At 41.3% G+C, this 27,100-nt stretch overlaps 1 protein-coding gene across 1 annotated transcript; it reads left to right on the plus strand.

Annotated features, from left to right (window-relative positions):
* Positions 1–194: 194 nt before the first annotated feature.
* On the plus strand, positions 195–26,660 carry fam193a (family with sequence similarity 193 member A). The gene is given in 24 exon segments (XM_038713009.1): positions 195–595; positions 2,216–2,290; positions 3,653–3,895; positions 13,526–13,701; positions 13,810–13,933; positions 13,935–13,978; positions 14,393–14,639; positions 14,790–14,914; positions 15,073–15,220; positions 15,333–15,404; positions 15,514–15,588; positions 15,682–15,794; positions 16,161–16,403; positions 16,604–16,751; positions 16,946–17,092; positions 17,814–18,083; positions 18,856–19,078; positions 19,190–19,546; positions 20,746–21,028; positions 21,189–21,375; positions 21,669–21,908; positions 22,021–22,921; positions 24,093–24,174; positions 25,647–26,660. Coding segments are annotated over 24 exon segments (4,839 nt in total). The 5' UTR covers positions 195–373; the 3' UTR covers positions 25,741–26,660.
* Positions 26,661–27,100: the final 440 nt, after the last annotated feature.

Here is a 27,100-nt window from a genome sequence, read left to right on the forward strand (position 1 = left end):
ATTTTAAAAAGGGTTTTTGTTTGTAAACTTGCATTTGTGTAACATTTGTGACATTTAGCCAGAACTCCAGTAACTAAACTAAGCGACAATGTGATAATTCACAATAAACTCAATTTCCCATAAGCCCCGGGATTGGGTGCGTACAGCTGCGTTGTGACGCAGTCTGAAGGCTGAAGCCTTGTTGAGACAGCCCAGCTAGAGGCCATATTGGAATCTATGAAGTCGGCTTGCACTTTGATGGAACGGAGTGTCTGTCGTTTTGGGAGTCTCTAAATCGCTATCCCGGATTTATACCCGAGTGATTGCGCCCGGCATTCCACTTGAGACCCTGCCACGTCTGGACGGCAAGTTGTCTCGCTTCTTTTGTGGAAAAATGAGTCCAACCGATGCTAAACGAGGGGCTAAACGCAGGAAGAACAAGCGGGGCGGTGGCAGTAGCTGCAGTGCTGTCTGCAATACCAGCGGTGGCAAGGCCGGGGTTGCCTCGGCCCTAGGCTGTGCGGGAACAGCAACACCTGCCTCTGTCGTAAGCTTTTTAACACCTGGCAGTACAGGCAACGGGAATATAGGGTCCATCATGGGCATAAACGGAGAGGTAAGAGTGTCACACAATGTGAACCGGTGGATGTCAAAACGGGGGCGACTAGCTAGCACTGTTATCAACGACACAAATCTGATTTGGGCCTGACACTGCTGCGAGGAAGGCAGCTAGCTAACTAACCTTTGCAACGTAGCTAGAAATTAACTGGCTTAACGTTAATTGCCACCACTGCTGGTTGTTATGCTTTGTGGAATACCTTGTCAGCTAGCAAGTCGTATAGCTGTGTAGTTCAAGAGGCCTTGTTATGTTGTAAGAAACTGCCGTAACGTAAACATCAGGCTACTTCTGCCTTGGCCAAACGCTGAGGCTATAATCGTTAGCTTAAGTTAAGAGATCGTAAGTTAGCTGAATCGACAACAATGTAGACATCACAAAGCATTATTTTGAGCTAATACAGTCCAGGTTGGTGGAGATTACATTGGCCAAGCCAAGATTATAAGGTGGAAATATAGGTTCAGCACAGTTTGCCCAAAGGCTGCTGTTAAACAGAAACATTATTGCTAGCTAAGTTAATGCTAACTGGGAAGAAAACTAACAACTTATATCCCTGTCGGGCCTCTCTCTGTTTTTACAACCTGACCTTCCACATTTCATGCTTAAAAAGGTTTGTTTGAGTTTAAATTGGTTAGATTTGCCAGAAATAAGAGAAACTATCTAAGAAACTTCAGTTATCCACTGTAGCTTAGCTACACACCTTAAGTTAGCACTTCAACAATAACTTAACATGGCACCATAAGATGTTTAGCTAGTTTAGGTTCAAACGATACTTCCTCACAAACATCACAAATGTAGCCTACAATTGTATAGTCGTTCTGCATGGCAGTGAAATGTGTCCCCTCTGTTTTTCTTTGTCTTTAACTCAGCAAATGTGCGTATGTTTATGATAGATCATGCACAAACAGCCAGCCTCCTAACAAATAAATTGCATTCTTCCTTGGATGTTATGACCTCTCCAACCAGACAAATCTTGCACATCATAACAATTACATCCTCTGTTCATCATGAGAAAATCATAGACTCAGAAAACTGCTGCATGATAAAATGTTTATAAACGTTTTGATAACAGTGTCTACTTATGATATGCAATAGTTTGTGTAATAAGGTGATAAGGTATTCATTTTTCAACACAGCTGTCCATCCACTATTGTTGTTGTATATAATTCCTGTGCGCAAATGATCTGCTATGAATGTTAATCAGTCAATTTTATGCAAATTGGCAAAAGAGCAAACAATACCTAAACTACTATTAGGGGCAAGTGGGAAAATGTTTTATTGTAATTTGGGTGAACTGACTCTTTAATTATGTTTATATAGTAGTCTACGTGCCTAGCCTGGACAGGCCTGTCTGTATTGCCTAACAATTATCTGCCTTGAATGTGCACCGCACACACATAGCTTGGAAACTCAGAAAGTATAGATCTGTACTTTACCTCATAAGTATTTGAAATGTGATGTTATAATTCTCCCACTCACCAAGTCAACCAGCCATAGGTCCTAAACAAAAAACTCTACGACAGTGCCCGACACTATAGACTGTCTTAAGTTTTACTAACTGTATTTGATCAAGCTCACGTGGTAAGTTGTCTGTTCTATATTTATGTTTGTGTCCCTCAGGTCAAAGTGAACAACAATGTTACACCACAGTTTACGGAAGGACCAGTTAATGCTGACTTCTCCGGAGTCCTTCAGGTAAACGTACATCAAGGTTTTCAGAAGTTCATCTAAGACTACTAAGACTCTCTAAATTTTAAACATTTAATGTCCAGAGTTACAAAACTAACAAATATCAAGCATATTCAATTTTGATGTGACTTGCTCCAAACACAGTTGTGCTCTCTGCAACAGCGTGACATCAAGATGCTCCTATATTTGTGTTCGTACACATCTGGAATGTGATTGGAGCCAGTCTCATCGTATTGCCACTGCCTGCCCTTGGTGATCAAAATTTCTTGGCAGCACAATTCTTTCCATCATTTTTTCACAGTAGTGATCTGGCACTGACACCTCAAATTCTGCTTTCTGTCAGCGTTTAGCTATATTTCAAGTGACTGTTGTCAAAAGTTTTTCTTGAAGGTAAAAATTTGGGCCTAAACCAAACTTTATATTGTCATATTCAATGATCTTGGCCAGACAGAAAAGCAGGTAAACGGGATATCCCAACATAATTTCTTAGAAATGTATTAACGTGCATTTCTGAACAAGTTTAAATATATTGTCCTGTGCCACCATAAGTACTCTAAATGGGCCAGGCAAAACTCTGTTGTTTGGTGACAAAGTCTCAAATTGCATACTTTTACAAAATTGATAGGGGGTATTGGTTTACTGCTGTGCTTTTTTGTGTAGTCAGAAAATGCCACTGTGGGTGAAGTTGAGTAACCCGGTGCACCAAACCGAACTACTAGTACATCTATACAGTGTTGGAGAAATGGATGCAAAGCAACGTTCTTTTTAAAATCCCAAAGGCTGTTTTGTTCTCTGACAAACACTTCTAATGTGGATATCACAGTTGAAACTTCTGGCTGCTAATTATGTGTCTGTACCTCTCTGTGGTTCACTCACTGACAAGGCTGTGCATTAAAAAAGGTTCCAATGTTTTAATTGAGTCCAGTGGGGCAGATTAGGCAGCTGGAGTACCAACAGTGCAATGGGTTACAAAGACATAGAGTGTGACACAACTTAATAAATAGCAGATATGCGCTATAGCAGACTTGTCAATCTTGGAGCCAATGTGGACAAACTAAAATTTTTTTTGCTAAAGTATAGAGTCAAATTTTGCACTATTTTTTGAGAAAGGGTTTAGTTTGACAGTCCACCTTGAAAGATATAGTTTTTTTTTTTTTTATCACACTTTAGCAAGTAACTGAAACGAACCACTATATATCTTTGTTGACCCTTTACAAATACAATTTACAAAATCAGTTTTTCTTTCAAAATACATGTGGTGTTTTAAACAGTTGTCATACAGTAACTTAATGCAAGTTCTAAATTGGTTGTGTTCCTCATGGTATATTTTTCTCTCTCTACTTGTTCTTGCTAACATACTCACCACAGACCCCATTCACGTTTGGCTTGAACCAGCGGGCTCCCTACACGGCCGGCGATCGCTGCCTCTTGTGCCGATGTGAGCGTAAAGACGGTGCCGTGCCTTCTGAGGCAGGGATCTCGGGCCAGAACGGTACGTCACAGCCCAACAAAACACCCAGTGCCATCCAGCTGCCTCTGTGGGTGTGCTCTGACTGCAGGCGCACAGTGGAGAAGGAGGACCGACACACTGCTCTGGAGCAGTCATTGGGGGTAAGTCACCTGCCTATAAAGAATTTTTTAACTGTGTGAAAAGGATGTTGGTGTTGCAAAAGAGATTCTACAGTTTTCAAACAATAATAGTAATAAATCAAGTGTATGCCTAACTTTCAGATTCTTTTTTTTATGCTTTGTAGAATTTCACATTTCATTTACAGTGCAGTTCAGTTCTTTGTCATTCAACCATGTAAAACATAGTTGCATGCCACATGCCACAGTGTTTAAGGAGAAGTTTACACATCAGAGCCTGACTGTAAATATCCTCTCAGGCCTATGTTGTGTGCCATGATGTCAAAGAATACTGCCTCTTCATATAAAGAGCTTTTTTATGTTAGATGGCCTGGGCACATGCTCAGCTTGTATCTTTGTAAGGACAACACCAACTAAAAAGTGGTAAAATCTTGTGATTCAACACAGCACTTTTGTTCACTGGAATACAAGGTCACTTTTCTTCCTCTGGGTTGTGTTTAGAAGGCTTTGGTTATTGGTTGTAATTAATGAGGCTGACTATTAACTCTTTACTACACGCTGAATTTAAAAAGGAGGGGACTCACCTTTATTCAGGGTACCCACGGGGTCTTAAAAGTATTTAAAAAGTCTTAAATTTCATATTCCAAAAATAAGGCCTTAAAAGTCTTAAATTTCATTTACAAAGTATTAAATTTCATTTACCAAGGTCTTCCATTTTTTTCTTGTCCTTCCGTAGGATTTAATTAACGTCATAAATAAATACTTTGTGTGTGTGTGTGTGAAACTTCATAATATACTCTGTTTGGTGTGACTCTGATGTTATATGGCAGTACAGGTAACGCTACTGTTTACATTAGTGTTTAGCTTTACGCTCTGAATTGAGAAGTGTTTGCTGTGCAAGAGCTCTGGCATCCAGCTCTGCGCGAATCAGTCAGTTGTTAGAAAATAAAATAAAACGTCTCTGACGTGCTACAAACGTTAGCTCGACGACTCAGAATGGGCAAGTGTCTGAAATTCAGAAAGCCAGAGATACGAACAAGTTGGCGGGCGAGGCTGAGGTTAGCACAACAAGCTGATCGGCGTGCGAGCCAGTCACACTGTGGCGAGCGCTGATGAAACAGCAGAGCTGGAAGACCCGCTGCAGCTTACTGGTCAGTGAATGTTACAACAGCAACGAAGAGACGGGTGTGTATGAGACGAGGACCGTGTCTGTGTGTCGGCGTTGCCCGGCTGTTGTAGGCACAGTAACGCACATTAAACTTACATCACCCAGATGTGCCGATCACGCGAACAAGGGAAAAACAAACCAGAGCCCAACTCCTTTCCCCTGCTACTTTCAAGCCAATACTATATTTCAAGCAGCCTTTAGTTGCTTTAGAAAAACAGAACAAGATGAATAATCACTGAAGCAGCTGGCATATTATATTACTTTTACAAGGTGTAACTAATTGCAACAACTCTTGTATTTTTGATTTCACCCCTTAAAAGTTCTTAGTACACAAATATTTTATTCATTTCATAAGTGTCATTTACGCTGGGGATACTGGGGACATGTCTCCATCACTTTTTTTTTTTTAAAGCATTTGTTAAATATGTTCTGAAAAATGGTTTGCAACAAGAAATGTTAAAAAAACAAAGGAAAATACTTTGAGTTTATTTGCACAATAAGAAAACATGCAATGCAATTTAAAGATAAAAGAAACAAATTTGCATTGTTCAAAAAAGTTTAAGCTAAAACAATCTGAATCACTTTATTTATATAAAGACAATTCTGCCATAAATTGGTGCAGAAAATGTCTCTAGAATGCAGGAAATAAAGTGTTTAGTGCTCAAAATTTTATAGGGCATTAATAGGGCATTTCAGCATTGAATAGTTTATCAAATAGTGTTAAAATATCTTCTTGTCTTGTTCTTGTGAACCCAGTATTGTGAATCGTGCATGTGAGCTAAGTGTATCATCGCAACCCTAATCTGAACCCTTTTGTCCCCACCACTTTTCAACACAAAGTGACATCCTTGATTAATTTTATCTTATCAAAGTACAAAAACACCGCAAGCTATAGTGTGTTTATTGTATTGCAAATTGTTTGGGAGTGAGTTGCTGCCTAAGCGAAGGAGTTCAAGGATCTCGAGATCATGTTTACAAACTACAGTAAAATGGTGCGTGAGATGGACAGGTGGATTGGAGCGGCAGCAGTAATGTGGATGCTGTAGAGGACCGTTATGTATCGAGTTCAATACTTTTTAGGCACCGACCAAATTGCCTCAATACCATCAAGTATCAAAAAATGTCTCGTCTTTCAGTACCAAATTTCGATACCTAATGGTTCTTGTTAACGTTGTCAATGAGCCAATAAGCATGCAGCATGCTTGATGTGCTCAAATCTAAAAGTGATTGTAATTGGCTGTGGTGATGTAAACACTAGTTCACGCCGGTAACGCACAGATACGTGGCTCGTGGATGTAAAAGACGTGGAGAAAATCAAAAGTGTGGCTACATTGCACCAGGCTTGATGCAATGTTTGCGACGTAAGATAATTGCTGCCAAGATTGGCGACACAACAAACCTGGTGAAGCCCTTGACTGTGCATGGAATAAACTTAAGAGCAGAAAGTTGCTCCGTCTTTGACTGCAACAAGACAGAGCCGTCGCAGTCATCGTGTCAGCACTCTACTGCCACGGAGCTTGCTTCCACTTACCCACCATACGGGCAGTGTTGGGCAGTAACGTTACTAGTTTAACTACATTTCTCAGTAGCTTGGTGGTAGCGTCGCTGTTTTCTGAATCACATCAAAGCTCTTTTATTGACCGAGTAGCGCAGTAGCTTCCACACACGCTACATTTTCCAAAGCGTGACTTTACTGTCTATTGTGATAGTTGTTGCCTGGCCACCGCTTCCTCTAGTGAGGAGGAAACTTTCATATGTAGTGGCAGAAATTTGTTTCCATGAGATGAGATGAGAGATTTCTCTCTCTCTCTTTCTCTCAGGCCTTTTGCTATGAATGTTTAGGTTGTAATGTTGCCAGAGCACAAATTCACAAATAAACAATAAAAAATATATAATTAATAAACATTGAAATTACATTATAAAATCTAAAGAGGAATAAAAACAACAAAAACACAATATAGGCTTATGGTACATTGAAAATATGTCTTGCTTTTTGACAAGCGGTAGAATTTTTCAAAGGAAGCATAATAAAAAATAAAAACAATTAAATAACAAAATAAAATAACCACAATAACAATAATAAGTTACTTTATACAAACAACAATGGTTCTCAGTTTGTTGAGAATAAAATTGGTATCAAAGTATCATTCAAGAACCGGTGTCAAAGTCTTTGAACGATACCCAGCCCTAGTGCTAACCCTCACCTATGGTCATGAACTTTAGGTAGTGACCGAAAGAACAAGTTTGCACATACAAGCAGCCAAGATGAGTCTCCCCTGTAGGGTGGCTTGGCTCAACCTTGGGTATAGAGTGAGGGGCTCAGACATCCAGAGGAAGCTCGGAGTAGAGCAATAGTTCTACGCCACCATTAATTTTTCAACAGAGCCTGGCTAAAGCTTGTTGTCATAACTGTTTCTATATTCTTGCTGCCATTTTACTGTGCTGTGTTTTAGCTGCATTTTGGGTGTGTGATCTGAGTTAAACTCTGTTCATTCAGAAATAGATGTGTCTCCAGGAACTACAATAATCTTTTTAACACAGAGGCCAATTCTAACTCATTTTGCTGTTTGCACATCGGTCTCTGAATGGAAATTAATTAAAAGGCAAATTTATTTGTATAGCACAACAAGGCACTTCAGGGGCACCTCTGCCTTAGAGTAGGGCTAGGCGGTATATCGGTATAATGAGGTATACAGATATAATTTAAAAAGTGAGATAAAATTACAAAATACCTTTTATACCAATTATATAGTTGGATGGTAAGTTAATTTATATGTTTCCGTTAAGTCCTGCCAGTGTTTGCTTCGCTCTCTCTCCCTTATCACGCAGCCCCGTCCCTCCCTCTGCGTCTGCATGCAGCTGTCTACTCACAAACTCTGTAACAACATGGAGGGAGACACGGTGCTGGTCAACACTGCTGAAGACCTCGCTTATAAGAAGAAAAACAACGGTTCAGTCAGTGTTTCCCACACGTACACTTTACTTCGGCAGGCCGCCCATGTATATTAACAGCTGTCCGGGTATATTTGGCGACACATTGTAGCATTTTTCAGAGACACACAGAGTTATTACGTTACAAGTTCTTGACACAGTGGATATTTTACAAGAGCAGATCAGTCAAAGCGATAGTGAACACACCAGTGAGGTGTCATTCATTAGCTACCATGTTTGTTTTGTTTTGAAAGGCTACGTCATCAACACGCCTCTTCAACATGTGGCGCAGCTGCTGCTGTGAATGGAACTGTGAGTGGAAAAGTTTGTTCACCGACTTTATATAACATTGCCAACTACTGATGGAGAATCAATGGAGCATACAGGGAGAGAGAGAGACGGAAAAAAGCGGGCACGCTGACGTATTTGCAGCAGAGGTACGTTAGGTTTGTGAGTGTGAAGAGAACTGAAGGAGGCAGATTCAATAAGTGAGTGACACTTAAATAAGGTGGAGAATGAAGTATAATTAAAACGGTGAAATAAGAAACAAGCTACTACAAATAGTAAACAAATAATATATTTTATACCGGTATTCAGCCTAACAGTACCGGGATATGACTTTTTGGTCCATATCGCCGAGCCCTAGCTTAGAGGTAGTGTGGGTCGCCTATCGTATCGTAGCAGCAGATCAGAAAAGTATTTTGACCCTTAACCATTCAGTGTTTTGTAAACCAACAATAGTATTTTAAAATCAATTATCTAACCAACAAGAAGCGAGTGGAAGTGATGTGATCCACTTTTTTTGGTCTTAGTGAGGACACGAGCAGCAGTGTTCTGAATCAGCAGCAGCTGTTCGAGTTTTTAGGGAGCCCTGTTAAGACACCGTTACAGTTGTCGAGTTGACTGAACATAATTGCGTGGACACTTTTTTCCAAACCTTGCTGAGAAGTCCTTTAATTCTTGATATATTCGTCAGGTGATAGGAGGCTGTCTTTGTAATTATCTTAACTGGGTTAATGGCTATTCAAACTCAGGCCTCAGAGTCCATGACTACATAACTAACTATTATTCGTTCTTCTTTGGCTCCAAAAACACTTACTTCTGTTTTATCTTTGTTTAATCAAAGAAAATTCTGGCACATTCAGTGCCCTCCATCAGTGCTTCTATTAGACTATTATTAGTGGTGTAATGCTTATGTAAATGTGTGTGCTGTCTTGTCATAATTATGGTAACATAATCTGAGCCAGTGGAAGCCTGTAGATGTTGAACAGAAGATGTCCCACAATGGAGCCATGGGGAACTCCGCAGGTCTTTTTTTGTCCACTCAGATGTTACCTACAGACCCAAAGTACAGGAGCTGGCCGAGTGAAATGGACTATAGACTGACGTGTGTAAAGTTTTCTTCCTTTCCAAGTATCAACCAGGATGTTCGTTTGCGTTCAGCTGTCAATTCCACACCTGCGCAGTGTGTACCACAGTCGCTCTCGCGCATCAGTGGTACGTAACGTTTTGGGCAGTAATACTGCAATATTATTTTTGCCAGTAAAGAGTAATGTAATGGATTACTATTTCCAAAGCTGTTATATAATTACAGTTACTAATCCAATTAACGCTGCGCTACTGAACGCACCATCCCTGATGTGAATGCGCGACCGCACTGCAGGTCACCGGACCTTATGTTGTTCAGGTCAGTTATTAGCCAAAAAGCTAAAGGAAGACTGGAGAACAGGGACAGAGAGGTATTTTCAGCAGCCGTAAGTAACGTTATTGCCATTATTATGTCACAGTCTACGATGCAAAGAACATTGTCGTCAGTTGTAAACTTTGTGCCACCAGCAAAAAGTTTTTTTCTGCAAACAATTCTACATTTATACTTAGGCTAATTGAAGCACTATAGTCTATGATCGGGAGAGAGTGGCGTTATATCACCCAGTAATAAGTAGAGTAGCTAATATTACTTTTTTAAGGAGTATATGCTGAGTAAGTAGTTGGTAATAATTATATTATTTCAGAGTAACTTGCCCAACACTGAGTTGACAATAAGGATCAGATAAATTGGGTATGTTTTGATTATTGCTTGTTATAGGCTATCTAATGTTTACTTTGACTTTGTTGTCGATTGATCAATCATAGGCTAAATAGGCTACACTTTGCTTTATGAATGGTTGCTTTTTAAGTCATCCGTATGTTAAAGGTTTTGGCAAGTTATAAAAAAAATTCTTATGAATGGTTGTGACAGGGTTTATATAAGGCCGTTTCAGACAGCTTGGATCCACGGGGTCGCTCTGCGCTCAGGCGAACAAGCGCTCCGCGAGGTAACCATAGGAACGGCTTCTGTGGAACTGGCGCGATCCTGTGAAACTGTTGCGGTCGTTCTCGTCTCACGCACACGCCCGCCCACTGCCACAGTTGAAATGTCAGTGTTTTCCTACAGGTTATCATCAGACAGAGACTGATCTTGCTGTTTGATCATAATGGGCAATAATATAACTTTATTTAACAGTTAGGCCACCAGGTCTTACACAGGCGACAACCTGCTGCTGTCTCTTATTCTTAAAAAATAACCTATTAACTTTTACTGAACTAATTAGAAAGTTAGTAGTTATAATATTTAGTTATAGACTCAATTATTTCATGTCTCATGCTGTTGAGAGGTTGCGATGGCGCAGTGGATTAAACCCATCCACCAAATAAGTTATTGCCGTGGGTCCTGCCACTGCCAGTTTAATCGGGGTGTCAGGGGGTCTCTATATAGATTCCTGTTTATCTGATTTTAAAATCGTCAAATATCGAAATTGCTATCGGACTTAAAAATCTCATATTGGTCGGGCTCTAGTATTTTTAGGCCGATAGGAATATTGGGTTTGAGTTTTGACCCTTTGGGTATTTTTATTTCACACAAAGCTCAGGAAACATATCTACTTGCACAGTATGGTACTCAGATGTTCAGCATGCGGAGCGAAATGTTAAGTTTATGTTAAGATTATATTTTTGCAATCGCGATGCTAATGTCTGTTAGCACATTAATGGAGATTCCCATTATACATTAGTATTGAGCTAACCATCACAGCGTTCTTTTTTTTTAATTAATTTTATGTATCAGAATATAGATACGATATATTGCTGTATCGATTTATTGGCACACCCCTACACATAATTTGTGCTGGTACACATACGTACAGCGTGTTGGGTGCAAGATATCTTGCCAGTGGCCTCAAAGACACACTGCCTTACTAACCACAAAGTTGTACTACAAAGAATAAAATAGTATGTGCATTTGTTCATCAATGCACCCTGCTGTACATTTGAACAAATGCAAGTGAATCTTGACACTACTCAAAGTAGTATAATTTAAAACCTTCTTCAGTGCCTCAAGTAGTGTCACATCATTGAGCTGATTTATGTGCTATTGATCAGACTTTAATTAGAAGAATCAGAAGACTTGTCAAGTATGTCAAAGGGTTTCCTCAGTTGTGGGTGTGGGTGCGTTGGCTTTTGCTGTTTGGCTTGGGTTTGGTTTTCTCATAAATGAATTGTTCCATTGCATCCTCACAGCAGTGGGGTACTATGCTGACTCATGATCTCATGGCCGTGTAGTAAACGGAACCATGCCACTGGAAAGCATTTATTGTGAAGCGGCTGCAGAAAGTTAGCTTGGACAGAATTGTTACACTTAATTATAGCTCCATTAGCTTGGCACTGATTAGATCAGAAACCAACAAGACTCCAGAGGTTTGTTCTGGCTGCTAACTTCAAAACATGTGATTTCAGTAAGACACACTTATCCCATGCCATTCGTGAATACATGGTTGGCATCGTGTCTGTATAACAGACTTGTCAACAGATTGGCTGATCCGGGCTTAGGGTTGGGCAATCTTCTCAATTTTCATATCGTCTGATCATGGCTACTTGAGATCACCGATTGCCGATCTGATCACCGGGGGGTCTACTTACGTTGTAGTAAGTAAGTGAAATGCCAGCATGGAAGAAACAGGCTGATTAGCTTTAAGAGATACCACCAGAAACATCTGTAAATGCACAGTACATTTTTTCCCACAGAATTAATGTGCAATGTGGCGCCGCCCATTTGGGGAGGAGTGGGGTGCAGTCGATAGCAGCTGTGTACAGCGTGCTAACTAGGGGTGTGCGTCTTCACTGGTCTCACGATTCGATTACGATTATCAGGTCTACTAATCAGTATCTCGATGCATCACCTCAAGGGTGGGAATTTCGAGGTACCTCATTACGATTATGAGTGGTATGATGCGATTTGTAAAAAGAATTGGATAAAGATGCATTTTTCTCATTGTGTGAATACTTGGTACTTTTAAATTGAAGTATTTGTATTAACAATCCAAACAAGTAGGCAGTAATGAAATGCAGCTCTTTAATGTAACTTCATAAAAATGTAGCTAACATTGTATAGCATTATTACTGACCTCTGTTGCTGCTATTTTTATTTCTGAGACTGTTGTTATTAGTATAGAGTCCGATAGGGGCTGAACTACGCACTTTACAATGCTCCAGCCACACCATGTTCACTCCACCTTAATATATCTGTTCCTTTTTTTTGTCTCGTCTAGTGTAGTTACATGTTTGTGTCTTGTAAGTTGATATTGTAATCTTGTATTGAGCACCATGGGCCTTGAGAAACGGCATTTTGTTCATTTGTGCACTCAATAAGAGGGTGAATGACAACAAACAAACTTGAACTAGCAACCAACGTCTTCCAGACCGCAGTCTGAAGAGATGTTAACTAGCACTAACTGCCTTCACTTTTCCAGTAGTTGAAAACTTGAATTAACGGACACAATGTGACCGACACTGTACATTTACTGCCAGACTGAAACGCAGCGCTCATATTTTCCTCCGCTCCACTCGCTTTCTCCGTCACCTACTTCCGCCTGTCACGTCGCTGTCCAATGAAGAATGAGCAGAGGCTAAGCTAAGCGCTACCAGGCTGCACAGTGTGCGGGTGAAAATCATTAAGTTAGTTGCACAGTGATTTTTTTTATTGATCATGTGAAAGTATAGTAGCGGCAGTCATTCAATCAACAGCTGCCTATCTGTGCCGAACAGGGAGAACCACACGTCTCCGTTGTGTGTACACCACAGGAGCTGCACTTTCGCATTTCCAAGTTCTGCCTTTTTCTTTCTGTCAACATTACCTTATCAATTGACCTCTAGTTTATTGATTGACATTTGTGAATCGATTCATAATCGTCCAAGTCTGCATCGCGATGCATCTAAAAATAACTTATTTTCCACACCCCTAGTGCTCACCTCGACAACACAGCTGCATTCTACTGCATTTATTTGTGTCGCCACAAATAAATCAATAAATGGGAAACACTGCAGTGTGGTGCAGATTCTAGAAACTGTTTTTGTCATCTTAGTTCTGATATTGAGTTAGTTAAAATTGTCTTAATATTGGCACATGAAAAACCAATCAACATCAATATTTGTGACACAGTAATTGATAAGTTTCTTTAAATCTCTGCATCTTGAATAAATATTCTATATCTTTAGCGTGCTGTTTTTCATATTTCCCACAGAGCCAAGACTTCCTTTTGCACATGCCTGTGGGTAACGGAAACCTGGGCCAGGAGGCAGCCACAGGGGACAGACTGACCACTGCTGTGCCTACGCTACCCATGCTCCCTGCCCCGGACCTCACCGCACCAATGCCTGCTGATACAGTGTGCAGCTGTGAAGCCTGCAATGAGAGACGGTCAGTTCAGAGTGATTACCATTGAAGTAAATTTCATTTAAATTTTTGAGTTAATCTTTGTGTTTTAAAGTTGATGTTATCTTTATGAATGTATGTTCTGAATGACAGTGAGATCTCTGCTGAGTCAGAGAGAGAGTCACAGCAGCTGCAGAACCACTGGTCGGAGGTTCGCTACCTGGTGCGCTGCATCTACCGTCAGACAGGAACACCGCTAGCAGATGACCATGACCAGCCCCCTGGAGAGAGACAAAGAGGGCATGAAGGAGCTGGTCGATAGGTATAAATGCAGTCTTATTCCTCTTTTTTTTTTTTTTAGGATGTTTGTCCACTAGGGGTCTCCAGTTAACTGCAAAAGCCTCATCAGAAGATGCCTAAGAGCCTTTGAAGGCAATGATGCCAACAAGCTGAAACTCCTACCTTCTCTACTGTAATAGCCCCATAAAATGCCATCTTTATTTTTTTGATATGATGTATTTCATATTGAAACAGGATCTCAAGCTGTGCTGTGACTTACTGAGGGGAATTTTTAATACTTTAGACCAATGGGAGATCATGGAGAGAAAAACAGTTTTATCTGGTAACATCAATAGGAGGCACTTGCCCTAAAATGTTTGGTTGGTATTTATGCCAAATTGTCCAGTCTCAATTTCTTAGCATTTTTAACTTTCATTGTTTCATTTTCCTCCTGTAGACTCTGTGAGAAAGACCCCTACCAGCTGTATCAACGGTTGGAGCAGCAGGCTCGTGAATACGTCTTGGAAATGAAGGTGCGGCTATTGAAGCACCTATCTACAGGTCCCAAGACCACAGGTCCAGGGGGGACAATGGCTGCAGCCCATGGTCCTCCTCAGGCCTACCAGTTCATCTCCCTGCTGCTGGAAGAGTACAGCGCCCTCTGTCAAGCTGCACGTACCATCAGTAGCTTCCTGCTCACCCTGGTCAGTTTACCTTATGTGTAGTCAGAGCCACAGCTATGATGTGTTAGCTGTCCTGCAGGTGCCATCCTAGGCAAATCACTCCTTAGTTGTGGGTGTGGCCTGTTTTACTGAATTTGCTGCAACTATGATTTTAATACTTTTTTCTCTCAGGAGAATGAGCACCTCCAGAAATTCCAGGTGACGTGGGAGCTGCACAACAAGCACCTTTTTGAGAATCTAGTGTTCTCAGAACCGATCTTGCACAGCAGTTTACCTGCACTGGTTGCGCAGCTGAAGTAAGATATAGTTTTACTAGTTTAAAAATATACTGAGTTACTCATCCGCTATTATCTCTTAATCTTCTACTTTACTTCCAACTAAGGCCAATGTTCCAAATTAAGTGTTTTAGTTTTGTTTTTAATAGCATCTGTGTCATTTTTCATCCTTTTTTTAGACATGGCACAGCCTCCCATGATTCATATAATGAAGATATGTACAGGACCTTGTTAGAAAGCTACCAGCAGCTGCAGCAGGAGATGGACTCTGTGGCTGTTGAATGGCAGGAGTGTGAGAAGAGGATTGATGACTATGTAGATGAACAGGTATACACATCCAAAACATAAACACAGAAAATAACTGTATTTGTAAAAAAAAAGGTGGTGGTGTTTGATGAAGACGCAGTAATTAAAGCTATAAGCATGTCTCTTTTTGCAGCTGCTTTTTAAGGTGGATGGTCAAAGTCTCAACCAAAGAACAGAGCCACACAAGTCCTTGATTAGCAAAAACGTAAGAGATAAATTATTATCTGAACAAAGTCAACTTTATCCTACCTTCAAGTTCTAATTTACTTAATTTATGGAAGTTTATGTGCTTATCATTATCTGCACATTTCCAGACTTTGAAGAGTAAGCAGCGAATGCTGAAGGAGGACTGGGAGTTCTTTAAGCAGAGAAGATTTATAGAAGAACAGGTACATAACACGAATATAAACCCATTATGGCAGTTTAAAATGTGAATTTCTGAGCCTCAGAGAAGTTTTTATTTGTTGTTGTTTTTTCTATAGTTACCTAACAGTAAGAAGTCCCCTGACGGGGAAAACAATTTCACGGACACTATGAGAATGCTCTCATCTCGTCTGAGTATTCCAGATTGTCCAAATTGCAATTATCGCAGAAGGTAAGTTTCCAGGATTCACTGGTATGTCATTTTCTTTTCTGGGGTCATTCTGCTTTCAGTGCCTTTACTCACAAATGTTAAGAAAATTTAGTCTCATTTACCTTTTTAGTCTGTTAACGTGTTTGTTATGATCGTCTCATGTCAAATATTTTTAAATTTATGAAAGATTTCATTCCCTAACTTTGTGTTGTCAGGGAATTTGATCCCTCACTGAACATAATGCACATCTCACTTAATCACTGAGCTAAAGAATGAGAACATTCTGAACTTTGCTGTTTGTGTTTCATGTGTATGGTTGCATCTGTAATTATTGATTGATTACCAAATCAATATTGAGTTAATGCTGTCACCCACCCCTACCAACAGGTGCACGTGCGATGACTGTAGTCTCTCCCACATCCTGACATGTGGCATCATGGACTCTCCCATTGCTGAGGACCTCCACATCAAGCTGCCCCTGCAAGGGGAACCTCCCCGTGACTACCTGGCAGAGGTGCACCCTCCCAGTCTCTCCTCCGGCAGTTCAGCATCTGGCTCCAACTCAAGTTCTCCCATCACCATTCAGCAGCATCCAAGGCTCATTCTGCCCAAAGGGGATACCAACACTTTGTAAGTTGGCGATACCACGATGCCATTAAATGGATGTTAATGCTTTGTAAAAAAAAACAAAAAAAAAACAAAAAACTTTTAGGCACAGTTTAGTGTTGTGTATATTCGATGATCATAATTGCACACTTCTTCCAATAAACAATAATTTCCCCCTCTTTCACTTCCCCCTAACATGATTACTCATTTCTCTCTTCTTCTAGTATTAGTGATGATGATGAAGTGCCTCCGTTGTCCAGTAAGTTCGGGGACATCTACCCCATGAGTGGTTATGAGGATAACAGTGTTGTTACTGCTGCTGTAAACGGCCTCCACAATGGGGAAGGTGAAAACATGGCACTAAAAGCAGGGGTGAGTTCTGTACTGTAGAATGTTACTTCAAAAAATGCCCAAGATTAGTTGTGAATTTCCCTGCCGAGTTTCTGGATGATGAATCTAATGTTCATTATGAGTGGGTTACCCATATTTCGGGAAATGTTTTGTGTATAATTCCTCACCTATTTCCTAATTGAGTCTTCTTGTTCAACCCATTTCTGTCATTTCAGTCTCCTCACATTACGAGCAGCAGCAGTTCATCCGAGGGTGACGAGGAGGAAGCTGATGGTGAGGTTGGTGGGGAACCCCGAGGGCAGCAGGAGCAGCTTTCCTCAGGAAAGACCAGCAGTCCTCCACCTTCTTACAACCACCAACAGGTGTTAAAACACTTTTAATGAGATTTTTAATATTGGAAATGTAGTGAATGAACCTGTTGCACATAACAGTTATTCCTTTTTAAGTATGTTCCTGTTGTTCCTAAAAAGGAATGACAACAATCACAGCATTTCACATGATTCTTTTTCATAGCAGTGGATACAAATGACATTTTGGTTTAGGGATCCTTTAGAAAGTAGCCCCTATTTGTGCGCAGTATCAAATAACGGTACTTTTTCTGGTGCTGACCAAAATGTGTCCATAGTGATACAGATAAGACACATGTCTTTGTTGTGGATTATTATCCATCAATGTGTCCCTGAGCAAGACACTTAACCCTTAGTTGCTCCAGAGGCGTGCAACCTCTGATAACAATAGCAATTGTAAGTCGCTTTCTTTATTTAGACCAAGTTCTGATACTCTTTAGACATCTTGACAGTTGAGAAGTTTGGCTTCTCTTGTTTGGATAGAAAAACTTGTCTATATTCAATCATACTGAAACTCTGTCATCATACTACTCTAGTACTAGTATCGAAAAACACACTGTGCCTCACCCTAGTTCCCATTTTATATCCTTGACTGTAGGGAAAATGTTCATTACTAATTCATATTATGTCAATAAAATGTGAAAAAATGTCCAAGGTGACATCTCCCTTGTTTTGTTTTGTCTGACCAACCGCTGAAACCCCCAAACTTCAACTGAATTTGTGTTACCACTCTCAGATAGAACAGGTCCAGCATGCCTGCGAGTGTCATGTGTGCAACCAGGACCCAAACTCCTCCACCCTGGGCCCTGCCACATGCCTGCCCCCTAGTCGGCTCCACGCTGCACCTCCTCCCACTGTTGGACACCAGTTCTTCACAGACAGCAAGACTCCCCCTGCCCTCCACCTTTACCCCCACATTCATGGCCACCTGCCCCTACACAACTTTTCCCGGCCCTTACTGCACCCTACACTCTACCCTCCCAGTCCTCCTCTCACACACAACAAGGTGAGGAGAAGTTTCTTCCAGATTCATTTCTTTTTACAGTGTGTTAAATGGTAGCTATGAGAGTCTCTTTAAGGGAAAATTGATTCATTTCCTTATCACAGGGGATTTTTTTAAGGTTCCAGGAAAAAGACTGAGCTTAGTTGTATTCTAGTTTCACTCAGTACTTATTTACGGTCATTTTAATTGTCTGCCACAAGGGGTCAGACTGAACCCAATCTGGGAGAATTCAAAAGTGATTCAAAACTGAATTGAACGCCAGCTCAAATCATGTGATCTCAAAAACTCAAACTAATAACTTAATTTGCTTTCTGATGCTAGGGCCACACTGCCTACCTCTACGTGTTTATGATTGCTACCTCGCTGATCTGCTGTGTGTGTGGTGTCTACACAAACAGCGTTGCTGTTGTGGCCCTGCTATTGCCAGTCTTATATTTTTACATTGAGTTTGCCTTTAAATAAAAGCCTTAATAACAAATTAATGGATTCTGTCCACAGAAATACTAGAGGGCTTTTAATCTAAACGGATACAGGAGGTATTAGGTTAAAAACAATTTCTTAATTAACTTTTTTTATGTATCTGCGACATGTTCTACAGATAAAGACATTCAAACTGCAGTGAAAGGTGTAATGTTGCTGGTTTGATGTCTATATGATGACTATCAATAATTTTCACTGGCTGCTCTAACATGTTGACATGGGCGCCAGAATGAAAAGTACTGCAACACACATGTGTAGCCCTAGCGTAACTTAACTTATTTTTTTTCCCCATAAGCCTCTACCCCCAAACCCTACATCAAACCACTCGGCGGCCAAGCAGCCGGCCTTCAGTCCATCGTTACCCGACCACGTCTACCAGAACTGCTTTGGCGGTGCAGGTGGTGCAGGTGACTGGAACAGCTCACTGCAGTGCCTCTCACTTAAGTTTGAGAACCTGTGGGATGCTGCTGTGATGAAGAGCTGGAATCCGTCTGTCCTGTTGCCTGAGTCCCTGCCAGGTGAGCCACTCGGCCTCAGCAGATATGACCAGCAATTTAAAATAATAATAATAATTTCAGCAAGTCAAAGACAGTTAAAATCATTAGTTGTCTTGCATGATTTATCAACAGGTGACATGCTTGGACCACCCCTCGCTGACGTGCCCCTCCCTCCAACATCATCTATAAGCCCCCAAGGGGAACAGCCCTCATTGCCCACCCCTATACCCTCTTCCACTTCCTCATCATTGTCATCGTCTTCATCATCGTCATCGTCGTCGTCATGTTCCTCTTCAGAAGCCAAAGAGCAGAAGAAGAGCGGCGCCAAGAAGAAGTGTCTCTACAATTTCCAGGATGCCTTCATGGAGACCAACAGAGTGACGATGGCCACCTCCGCCTCCACGTCCTCCGTGTCCTGCACTGCCACCACTGTCCAGTCAAGTAATAACCCACCCTTCCACCTATCATCTAAAAGACCCAACTCTTTAGGTAATCTAGGAGGTAGGAGTAGTAGATAGGTTTGTACTGATGATGGGGCTTTTTTATAATTAAATTATGGGCCACACAAGGACACCCTGTTAAACCCATCAAGGAAAATGTTTTGCTTTTTGACTTTCCAAGTGAGTTGTAAAATGTAATTCCCCCTTTCTCTAGAAGAAGAACATGTTGACGGTTGCTATTCATTAATCACATCTCTTCAGCAAGACAATCATTTAGTTTGTCTGGTACAATAGTTTTTAGGTAATTGTTAAGTATTAACTGCCTGAACCTCCTGGTCCAAGGATTGGACCAGGCAGAAGTTTATAAAACCATTTTGAGTGAGACATTTTATAAAGGCAATTACACCAGGCATGCACATGTGGCTTTGGTAAAGGAATTGCATTTAAAGAGCAGTCGTAGCACTAATAAGGAATTTGTTGTTACTGTATGAAGGTTTGAATCCATGATTTAATATTAGCATCCACTATAGTGGATTAAATCAATCTGGTAAAAACAAACCGCAGTCGCGTGTAGTTACTCAGTTCTGCATTAAAGTCAAACTGAAATTTTATTTCTCCCCCCCTTTTTTGAGTAAGGAAATATAAATTAAAATTATAATGCAGCTATTGTACATAGTTTTCTATTTTTCAAAAGAGGATAAAACTGTTTTTGGACATATTTGTGGAAACGGAGCATAAGATCTCGGCCTCTGGGTTTCTTTCTCATGGCTGTGGTTGACTGATATTTGAGGGCCAGCATTGCGAGGAGAAGAGACAAGTTCCTGGACCACGTCGTTGGCCTGTGTAGCTTACCTTGATACAAGACTTTTTCTCCCTTTTACATCATTAAACATTTCCTAAGCTTAACTACCCAGCTTGTTAATGTTCACTATTATAGCATAACTAATGCAGAAAAATAAATAAAACAAATTTATCCTTTTTAGAGAATAGAGAAAAAACCAAATATGTCAAAGCAAACATCATGGAGATATATATATATATATTATATATATATATATACATACAGAATAACAGAAAATCCATTTTTCTAATAAATGAGTGCTAGTGAATTTTGGTATTTGATGTTTTTTGGTAACTTGGTCCATTGTATGAGAACTCTGTGAATAACATGCATCTTGTAAATAGTTGGTTCTGGGACAAAGAATAACTAAACCATGTTCTCATCCAATATATCTTTGTCTCCTCCAGATGATGTATTTCACAGTATAGGTAAAGAGGACCATAGGCAACCCACTGCAGCCAACCCTAGAAATGGCCCTACAGGACTGACGTCCCTCCCTCCACTTTCGGGCCCCAGCCTTCCTCCAGCACCCACCACACACCTTCCCACAATGGGATCCCAGCCCTTTCCGAAGATGGCCGCTCCAGCCCCAGACTTCATGGAGGCCCACCAGGGTCTGTGCCTCCCGCAAGCTGAGCCTCCAGCCTCTTCCGCAGATGGTCCTATCAGTGCCCCGCCTAGTGTCTGCAGGTAAGACCACTACCATATCCCACAGACTCTTAAAGATGGACACCCAATAATGAAATGTAATATTAATTACTAATAAGCTGATTGTTTGGAAAAGTGATTGTTATTTTTGATGGGGGGAAAAGTATTTATAGGGACCAGTTTTAAGTATCATTCTTTTCAGTGATCCTGACTGTGAAGGCCATCGGTGTGAGGGGAATGGGGCCTATGAGCACCAACCGTACGATGGAGAGGAGAGTCAGGACGAGGACAGCTGCTCGGAACACAGCTCCTCCACTTCCACTTCCACCAACCAGAAAGAAGGAAAGTACTGTGACTGCTGCTACTGCGAATTCTTTGGGCATGGCGGGGTAAGATACACATTTACTGCTCACTGGAATAAGCAATGTTCACCTCAAATAAGCACATTTTATTATTTAATTAAACATTTTAATTTAAATTCTGCATTGAGTTTATTTTAAGTTAAAGTATAGATGTAACAAATTGATTTTAAATAGACATTTGGTTGTGATCCCTTGTACATTAAGTAAAACAAAAAACTGAACTATGGCATTTACAGTCTAGGTAATCGTTGTTTATTAGCTTAATGATAATGTATTCATAGTATCCTTATTGATTGCATCATTCTCTGTTTTATTCTTAGCCTCCAGCTGCTCCTACCAGTCGAAACTATGCTGAGATGCGGGAGAAGCTGCGTTTGCGTCTGACAAAACGTAAGGAGGAGCAGCCAAAACGGGAAGAGCAGCAACCGATAATAGAACGAGATGGAGGGGTGGAGGACCACAGGCGGGTGGAGGACCTGTTGCAGTTCATCAACAGTGCCGACAATAAACCTGCCTCCAGTTCAAAGGCAGCCAAACGGGCCAGGCATAAACAAAAGAAGGTAACTCCAGTGTATATCTATCCAGTCTAAACCACATAGAAATACAGTAACTCTGCTAGTTACTAGGATTGCAGTCACAGTTGCTGAAAGTGTATGTCTCCGTGTGCTTCAGATGGAGGAGAAGGCCCGTCTGGAGGCAGAGGCCCGTGAAAGGGAGGAGCAGCAGGTGTTGGAAGAGCAGCAACGGCGACAGCGGCAGGAAGAGGAAGAGGCAGCGCTTCAAAAGGAACTGCTTCGGCTGCAGGAGCTGCAGCAACACCGTGCTGCCAAGAAGAAAAAGAAAGAGAAAGCAAAGGAAAACACCGCTCCCCCTCAGAACAACCCACAGCCCCTCAAACAGACAGCTCAGAACGTCCTAGATAACCTACAGAATGGAAAGTCACAGCTGCTTCAAACCCTCATCCACCTCCCTGACCAGAATGAAACCCGGTTTGATCCAATACCCCGGCCCAACACACTGCACAGCCCAAGACACACCAGTGAGAAGAGGTTTTCTACAGAGACCAATGTTCACAACTGTCCAGCCTCCCTCCACAATGGCACTTCTACATCTCAGATTGAGGTCAACAGTAAAGTTAAAGCTAAGCATTCTGCTAAATTGGCAACTTGTGAAGCTGCTTTAAAGAAAGCTCCAGAGTTGCCCAAGAGCTCAGATGTGACAGGGAAGCTAGCTAATGGCACCGCCCCCACCACTACAACAGACACCAAAGCAACGCGGATCAGGCCTGCTGAGGCCCTGGCTCCTCTCCTAACCACTGAACCAAGGAGGGAGGATAGGAGTAATAACAGAAGCATCAGTGGAAAAAGGCAGCAGCACCAACAACTGCTGACCCACATAAAGGAAGAGAGGAGAAGTCCACCTGTGTCAAACCCTTCCCCGTCTCCCCCTCCAGCCTCCCATACAGAGCAGGCCCAGCAGAATGGCAAACCTCCCAGTGCAGAATCCCCACAGCCCAAAGGCAAGGCAAAGAAGAACAAGAAGAAGAAGGGAGACAAGATGAACAACTCAATAGGTTGGTATTATTATGATTCACAATTAGATTTTGAAGGTTTAGTTTTATGTGTTAACCATAAAACAGTATATGTCCAGTAGTTTTGTCTTAATCTTATTCCTGACCAGCTTTACTGCAGAAATAACTGATGTGGCTCCACAAACATCATGCTAAGCAACGAAAATACGATCTATGTCCTAAACAGAGCAAGGACAGCCTGGTCTAGTTCCTAATTTGTGTTTTGGGTGTTCTGTGACATAACCACAAAACTACAGTGTGGTTAATGAATGTGTTCGCTGTGCACCTTGCACAGTGCCCTCCTCTCCGGACCTGGACCAAAAACCTGTTTATTATTGAGGATTTCCACCTCGTGACGGAGCGTTTCTATTTCAACCCACGTAGATTTTCTAGCATTAGCTGTACTGGTTCAGCGCCCCAGGAAACTCACAGACCAATTGCATGTGTTCCAATCGTCTCATGGCTGCTCAGCCAAACAAATCTGTGCATTCCGAAAAGCATTGCGAGTCAAGTCCGCAAGTAAGATACACACGTAGAGAGGAGATGAAAGAGAGAAGAGATTTCACATGGCAGATTCTTACATGTACATTCTTCCCATGGGCTGTTCAAAACCAGAATATATCTCATATCTCCAATCCTAACTGACAGGACAAGCCACAGCTCACGCTTCTCACTAAACAAGAGAAAGTAGGGAAGGGGTAGCCATATAAAAGGGAATGAAAGAGAAGAGGAGGTATTAAAGCTGTTCATTTGTTAAGGTATGTTGAGGGTGTAAAATTGGTTGGGACTACACTTCAGTTCACTTCATGCTACACTTTTTATTTTATTTTTTCTGAAATTAAGTACTTTATTTTAAGATGCACATTTAAAAAGTAAAAATTTTATGTAGCCTTTAGTTTACTTAAATGTATTTTAATTAATTTATTATTAGAAGCTATTATTTATTATCCCTCCAGTTTGACATGAAAACTGACAGTAGCCTAAATATTGTTCAAATATTTGATTTGACAGTCAGTTGTTGATTAAAAACATATGTTGATACAACTATACATTATGGTACTGAATAATAACCCAGATTTGTCGTTATGATGTTCCAGACCTTTGCTTTGGGAAATTTTCTCTAACTGTACCTCTTTTAATTTTAATTACATGCATGTGTGTTGTTTTGTTTTAGATGATGTATTCTTGCCCAAAGACATCGACCTGGATAGCACTGAAATGGATGAAACTGAGAGGGAGGTGGAATATTTCAAAAGGTATGTGTATTATATGTGTATAGGCTTTGCCCTCTAAGGCCATCGCTATTGGGTTTACCTGTACGCACCCCTGTGCGGCACTGATAAATTTTGTCTACGCCAACCTACGGCGTGGACCTCTCTCACGTCCGCACCTTGTGTGTGTGTGTGTATGTATATATATATATATATATATATATATATATATATATATACAACGGTGAGACCCAGCCTTCCCATTTTTCTTCAGCACTGAGCTGAGGGTGGTGTGATTCACACCACCTACTGGAGCACAAGCTAGGGGTCATGAGAACACTGCACCACAGAGCGGAAAACATACCAACAAGCGCCCAAGCCAGAGAGAAGGAACAGAACCACCTGAAGGCGGCACTTACAGCCTGTGGATACCCTAAATGGACCTTTGTGAAAACAGCCACAAGATCCAAGAAGAACAAAACTACAGGGGAGGAGGAAAAGAAGGTCAAACGCAACAACATTGTGATTCCATACGTGTCTGGATTATCAGAGAAACTCAGGAGGATTTTCAACAAACATAACATCCCTGTGTTTTTTAAACCCAAGAACACGCTAAGACAGATGCTGGTCCACCCCAAAGACCGCACACCCAAACACAAGAAAAGCAATCTAGTGTATGCGGTCCAATGCAGTGAGGAATGCACAGACCTGTATATTGGGGAGACTAAACAACCACTACAAAACGCATGGCTCAACACAGAAGGGCCAACTCCTCAGGTCAAGACTCTGCAGTCTACTTACATCTGAAGGACAGAGGACACTCGTTTGAGGACCACCAGGTGCACATTTTAGACAGAGAAGATGGATGGTTTGAAAGAGGTGTCAAGGAAGCCATTTACACCAGGGTTGAGAAGCCGTCATTGAACAGAGGAGGGGGTCTACGCCACCACTTATCCCCCACGTACAATGCTTTCCTTTCATCACTTCCCAGGAAACTCAACAAACGTAACCTATTGGCCTCAGGTGAAGATACCAACGATGGTCGTTCAGTCTTGGCCACCGGTAGTCTTAACGACTGTAACGACTGTCGTCACAGCAACAAGGAACACTAACGAACCAGCGGTATCGATGACCCGGGCCAACGACCCCACTGAGGTTAAATAGCTGAGTTTCCCTGCCAGTCAGTCAGAACTGAAGAAGTCCTTTGGATGAGGGACGAAACGTCTTCCAGTATCTTCAACCAAGTCCAGTTGCCCTTGATTTTAACCTTCGTTGGATAATTATGACCTGGATGACTGAGAATCTTCATAGACATATTATCCTGCTTTGCCTCTAAACCCAATAGCGATGGCCTTAGAGGGCGAAGCCTATACGAAATAGAGCGAAATAGTAACCTGTCTCTGTTTACATGAAAACTCCACAGCTACCTTTTTTAACATTTCAATTTGAGGTAGTAGGGCTATCCAGATGGCTCATGTGTTTGTTTGTTTGTTTTTGTTCTTTTTTTTTTTTTTCAGGTTTTGCTTGGATTCTGCTCGGCAGACCCGCCAACGGCTTTCCATCAACTGGTCAAACTTTAGTTTGAAGAAAGCCACGTTTGCTGCACATTGAGGGTGCTAGTGAGTGACTGTTGGGACACAATCAGTACCTTAACGGCTATACCAACCCACACGTTCCCCCCACCCACCCGTCCCTTTACCCTCCACTCAGCTGTTGTCCTCCCAGAACTTCTCTCCTGCTGTGCCCAAATCACACCCACGCTGCCTTGCTTTGTTCTTGTCACTGTGTGGTTCCAACACAGACCCATCTGGACTGATGCAGAACTAAAACAAATATTAAATGAAATGACACAAAAAGAATCACAAAATGCTACTTTACATCTGATTAATTTTCCTTGCGTGCTTGTGTGCTTTTAGTCTGAGTTGGGCACTTCTTTTGACTCAAAAAGCCATGGTCTGAAATTATTTTCTTATTGGCTTACCTGTAGTCAAAAGATGCTTACTATGTCTGGATGGTTTCCTTCCAAAAAAAGAGACAAAGGAAACCACAAAAAATGAGAAATGTAATGAATTAAAAGCTGTATTTGAGATATTGTGGCTTACTATCCCATCATTCCCCGTTCCTAGCACGGCATCTCATCCACATGATTGACAAGGGAATGGGCTTGGTCAGCTGGTCTCCACTCCCTGCCTCTACCCCACCCACCACCACCTCCACCCTATTTCACAGAAAGGAGGAAAGCGTAATACTTGACAATGTTCTTTTTTGGTTTTTAAGTACTGTTTAACAAACTGTTGAGTAAAAGTGTACCAGTTACAGTTTTTGTTTTCTTTCTTTTTGACCTGTAGCCAGCTTGTATCAGAATACTTTCAGAATGAAATTGAAAAAGAACAATACTCACACTATCAATCTGTTATAGAGTGTATATTGTATTAACACTGAAGCCAAACTGGCTACTTTTAACATATTGTTAAGTAATATTAAATCTTGTCTTTCTTTTTTGAAAGATGGAATACAGTAGTATGGCAGGATTATGTGTCTTGTGTCAACTTTTATTTCCTACATGCAGTAGAAATTGCCGATAAAGGACATGGACACTTAAAACTACACACATACACTACAAAGAAAGAGGTTTTGGGGAAAAGCTTATTTGCTCTGTGAGTTAGACAACAAGATGGAGAATCTTCAAATTTATACCTACAGCTAGCATCCACTTATCTTAGCATAAAGAGTACTTATTACATATTAAACAATTAAGATATAGTGTGTTGAGTGAGCTTTACTGGTGGACTAAGCTAGGGTATGTTTCCACATGTTTTCTGTCTTCCTGCTTGCCAAGCTAACTGGCTGCTGGCTGCAACTTCGGACAAAACATGAGGTGGTTATATGCCATAGACTGGTGAATAGTATGTACTGCTTGAGCCAAAGCAGCAAATGTAACCCATTGTTACTGCTCTGCGTGTCTGCGGCT

The sequence above is a fragment of the Micropterus salmoides genome, unplaced genomic scaffold, assembly GCF_014851395.1.
Source record: "Micropterus salmoides isolate LMB-PRFRI ecotype aquatic unplaced genomic scaffold, ASM1485139v1 Ms_hic_scaffold_12, whole genome shotgun sequence".
NCBI classification, from domain to species: Eukaryota; Metazoa; Chordata; class Actinopteri; order Centrarchiformes; family Centrarchidae; genus Micropterus; species Micropterus salmoides.